This window comes from Eurypyga helias, unplaced genomic scaffold (assembly GCF_000690775.1).
Source record: "Eurypyga helias isolate BGI_N326 unplaced genomic scaffold, ASM69077v1 scaffold15351, whole genome shotgun sequence".
Lineage (NCBI taxonomy): Eukaryota > Metazoa > Chordata > Aves > Eurypygiformes > Eurypygidae > Eurypyga > Eurypyga helias.
The window spans coordinates 5,799-9,982 of NW_010231595.1; the positions used below are offsets into that span (position 1 = coordinate 5,799).

At 59.3% G+C, this 4,184-nt stretch overlaps 1 protein-coding gene across 1 annotated transcript in view; it reads right to left on the bottom strand.

The window, feature by feature from the left end:
• The window catches only part of VAC14 (Vac14 homolog (S. cerevisiae)), a gene marked incomplete at its 5' end in the record, with an annotated part of 32,379 nt that overhangs the window by 4,154 nt on the left and 24,041 nt on the right, over positions 1 to 4,184 (bottom strand). The window contains 2 exons of the mRNA XM_010161137.1: positions 578 to 764; positions 1,435 to 1,609. Of these exons, the coding sequence (XP_010159439.1) occupies positions 578 to 764; positions 1,435 to 1,609 (362 nt within the window). The remainder of the gene's footprint in view (positions 1 to 577; positions 765 to 1,434; positions 1,610 to 4,184) is intronic.

The window sequence follows — 4,184 nt, forward strand, 5'->3', positions numbered from 1 at the left end:
AGGGAACAGCCAGGGCCGAAGGGTCTGCGGGCAGCCGAGGGACGATGAAAGGAAACGGGACAAGCAGGCAGGGACAGGGAAAAAGGCAGGCTGCCCAAAAAAGCCAGAGCAGGCAGGAGGACGGCACACGGGAGGACGCTTGCTTTCACCCCCCTGGTCTGTGGGGATGGCACCGAGGCAACGCCAAGCGGGAGCAGCCCCGAACCCGAGCGCTTTATTAAGCTTCTTCATACGGAAAGCTACTCAGGGGGGCTCGGGGTTTGCCGGCACAGGAAAATAATTCCGCTCCAGGCAGACGGTGAGCTCACCGGGAACTGCACTGTGCCAGGCGCTGCCTGCTCATTGGGCCAGCAGGCCAAAGCCTTCGTCTTCCTGGGAGGAAGAGGATGCTGAGGAGCCTCCCCTCCTGGGCATGGGAAGGTCAGGGCTCAGCCAGCGCCGGCTTTTCCTCTTTTTACATCACAAAAAATAAGGAGGATCCAAAGGGAAGGGAGCTGGCTGCTCTGCCCTCGCATGGCAGGGAGGCTGCCGGTCATGATGGGCTGCAGGCAGGAGGCTGGGGTGGGCCGCAGGTGACCTTGGTGGCCACAGAGGGACCAGAGGCCAGCCTGGCCACCGGCCTGGCAGAAAGCCCCCAAAGGATACAATTTCTGGATGAGGTCGTAGGCGTGCTTGTAGTTCTGGGTAAGGAAGCAGAGGGACACGGTTGTCACGGGGTTGTGACACCAGGACCGGTACAGGCAGCAGAAGAGGTTACGGCTTTCCTGGGGAAAGAGGGAGCTGTTGGGGTCGGGTCACCAGCGGGAGCAAGAATGTGGTGCAGACAGCCCCGGGACCCCGACACCAACCCCTCAGGTGTGCAGGCGCTGGTGCCAGTGCCGCCCAGACACAAAGGGATGTTCCTGGACCCCCCAAGTCCACCTGGCTCTGACGCGAGCCCATCAGCCTTGTGAGACAGAGAGCAGGCAGGTTTCGGAGTGGCAGCATGATGGGGTGGCCCTGGGGACTGCACGATGAGGGGCTGGGGGACGGCAGCTGGCCCAGCCAAGGGGACACCACTGCATCACTGCCCTTCACCGCCGGCAACGGGGGCAGCTGCTCAGCAAACCCTGTGAGCACGTTCCCAGCAGGGACAGCTGAGTGACCGGGGGGCTCTGCTCCTGCTGTCACCTGTCCCCTGGCCTGTGTCAGGGCGGAGGGAGGGAGGTGGCAGCTGCTCAAGGGCTCCGGGAGCCCGTTCCCATCCAGGGGGTAGAAAAACTGATGTCCTCCAAGAATTCCTCAACTCCTGAAGAGAGGAGGAACAAAGGGGCCACCCTGGGGCCCAGCCCTGGGACCTGCCAGGCAGGGACCAAGCAGCAAGACATGTCCCCAGGTGGCTGCCACCCCCAGTACGTCCCCCCCTGCCGCTCAGCCTGCTCCTGCTGCCCATACCGGGGTCTTCAGGTCTTTCAGTTGGTTCCTCAGCTGGAAGAGCTCAGAGGACGTCAGCAGGATGGTGTTGAGGGTGTGGACCATGGTGGAGGCGAACTTGAGGTCCTCTTCCCGAAGGAGTATGTCTGCCATGGAGTGGAAGATGTTTTCTGCATTCAGAAGTAGACAAAGCTGCCTGCGTACCACAGAGGATAAAACCAGGGGGGGAGGGATGGTTAGTGAGTGCAGCCCAGACCCTGACCTGGACCCCGCATCACCCCCTTCCCCAGAGAGGCCTGGGATGAGAGATACGGGTGCAGCAGAGCTGGGGTGAGCACGGTGCCAGGACAAGGGGGGTGTTTTGGGGCGATTTCAGGCTCTGCATTTAGAGGATGCAGCTATTCACATCGGAGCCAGGCCAAAGAAATAGCCCGGCTCAGACACAGCCCCAGAGCCAGAGGCTGCCTCTCTCTCTGCAGCCCTCCTTTTCTCCCAGTAACCCTGCCCCATTGCTCTTTGAACTCCCCCATCCTCCAGCTCCCATGAGATCCGGTGCCGAGGGGCTCCAGAGCTCCGGGTGCTGAAGCTGGAAGATGCCTTTGCTCCGCCGGATCCCCAGCTCTCCCCAAAACACGGCGTAACTGGCGCCGGGGTCCATGCTGATCTGCTGGGCTGGGCCCAGAGGGTCACGGCAGGAATGTCCTGCTTACCAAACCTTGGGGCATTCTCAAGGTTTTCAGCATTTTAAAACAGAAACCAAAACCCAATTGTTGGGTTTTTTTCTTTCCTTCTGTGTTTGTTTGGATTTGGGGATTTCCTCTTCTTCTCCAGGCTTTGCCTTCTTGGGCAGTTTGTCTGAGGACACCTGAAATGCTGCCCAGAACTGGCTCAGCTCTCCGGTGCTCGTGTCGGGGAGACCCCGGCGAGCCCACCCAGCTCCCCAGCTTCTCCTGAAACTGGGATGCTCCCCGGGTCCCCACATCTGCCCTACAGTCTGACAGGGAACCTCGGCATCAGGGGAGACGTTGGCACCCCCCAGAGCTCCTCTGTGTTCCCCCACTGCCCACCAAGCACTGCTCCTCACCAGATAAATCTCAGCTGGCAACCGAATCCCACCCAGAGGCATCTCCAAAGGGTTTGGGAGGCACAACAAACAACACCCACATCACCGGCCGGCTGGGAGGTGTTCGCTGGCTGCCCCCTGGGTTTGTCCAGGAGACACACCTGAACCCCAGCTCCAAGGTCAGGTTTTCACCTCCTGGGGTGAGGAAGAGGAAGGAGGTGAGTTTCCAGCCCCCATTCCTGCGGAGAAGGACTGGTGAAAGACTAGATAGCTATAGGAAGACCCCAAAGACCATACCCTAAAGCCTGGTGTTTAGGGATGCAGGAGGTGGCTAGGGAATGAAGAAATGGATTTTTCCTCCCAACACGTGGAGGAATAAACCCCCAGTCTTCCTCCCAGTTCTGCCAAGCCACCCATCCCCTCCTCACCCAGCCTCGGCTCCTCTCCACCGGCACCTCCCGCATCCCGCATGGCCGCCGCCGGACAATGAGATGCTCTGTGCGGGCTTTTACGTAACCCAACCCGGCGATCGCCCTGGACCCCGCTAAAATGGAACGGGCCGTGATAAATAAGCTCATTTATCCCAATTATTCTTACGTAACCGGCTGCATTCATGGGGATGAAAACGCTTCCCCGATTTCTCGCCGCTTGGACGCGGGCTGGCTGGAGGAGGGAGAGCGATGGGAAAGCGAAGCATCGAGGGAGGGAAGGGGAAGGCAGAGGCTTTTAGTCCAGCCTGATGGAGCCAAAAGCAAATCAATAGCTCAGCACTGCAGGCAGGATCCGGTCATCGCCAGCTGCGGCAGAGCGAGCCCAGCCTGGGCAGGTCCGAGCCCAGCCCAGGAGCGAGCTGGCTCCATCCCTCCACCAGTAAGAGGGGATAACTGGATGCCCCATCCTTGCTGAGCTTCCTCCAGGAGCGGCGCCGGGCACTCGGACTGTGAAATGGGATGATTTACTGTCCCAAAGAGGGGATGGGTCCTCCAGGGACAAATACTGGGATGGTTTTCCGCCCCATTGCCAAGTGCCCAGCGTGCTGGTACAGCCAGGGACCGGCTCTTCTGCTTGTGGCCGGTGGGGAGATGGTGTTTTACACCTTCCAGGCAGCCAGGCCATGAAAAGTCAGAGTGGTTCCAAAAAATGTTTATCGATACTGTGATAGGTGCTTTACATAGATAAATAAAAGTATATATATAAAAACCCAAACTCAGCCAAACCAAAACCAGAGTTGGTGAGTGTTGAGGGCAAATTCAGCCACCTCCGGTGCTGCACGGATGCTGTTTGGGTCCCCGCCTCGCCGCTCCTTCATGGAAAAGGAGGGCTCTTGCTTTCCATAAATAGGAGCTCTGACATTTGGCTGGCTAACGCCATGCTCCCCGCGAGCGGGGGCGCTGAACGCAAGCCGCTTTCTTAATTTCAGGCCTGGTTTTGATTAGTGGGGAAGGGTTGGGTTTGTTCCCCCTCCTTTCAGTGGCACTGGGAAACTGGAAACTGCCGGGGTGTTAAAGGAGCAGCTGTGCAGAGTCTGTCACCCCCAGGGGATGCTGCCCCACTGAGAACCACCAGCAGAATGAGTTTGTCAGTGCTCAGCGGCCTCCCCTGACGCAGCCAGAGACCCCAAACTCCCCTCCTGGTGAAGGCCCTTGGTTGGCACACCCCAAAAGTGGTCCCCAAAGGAGGGGACAACTGGCTGGCCGCGCAGCTGCTG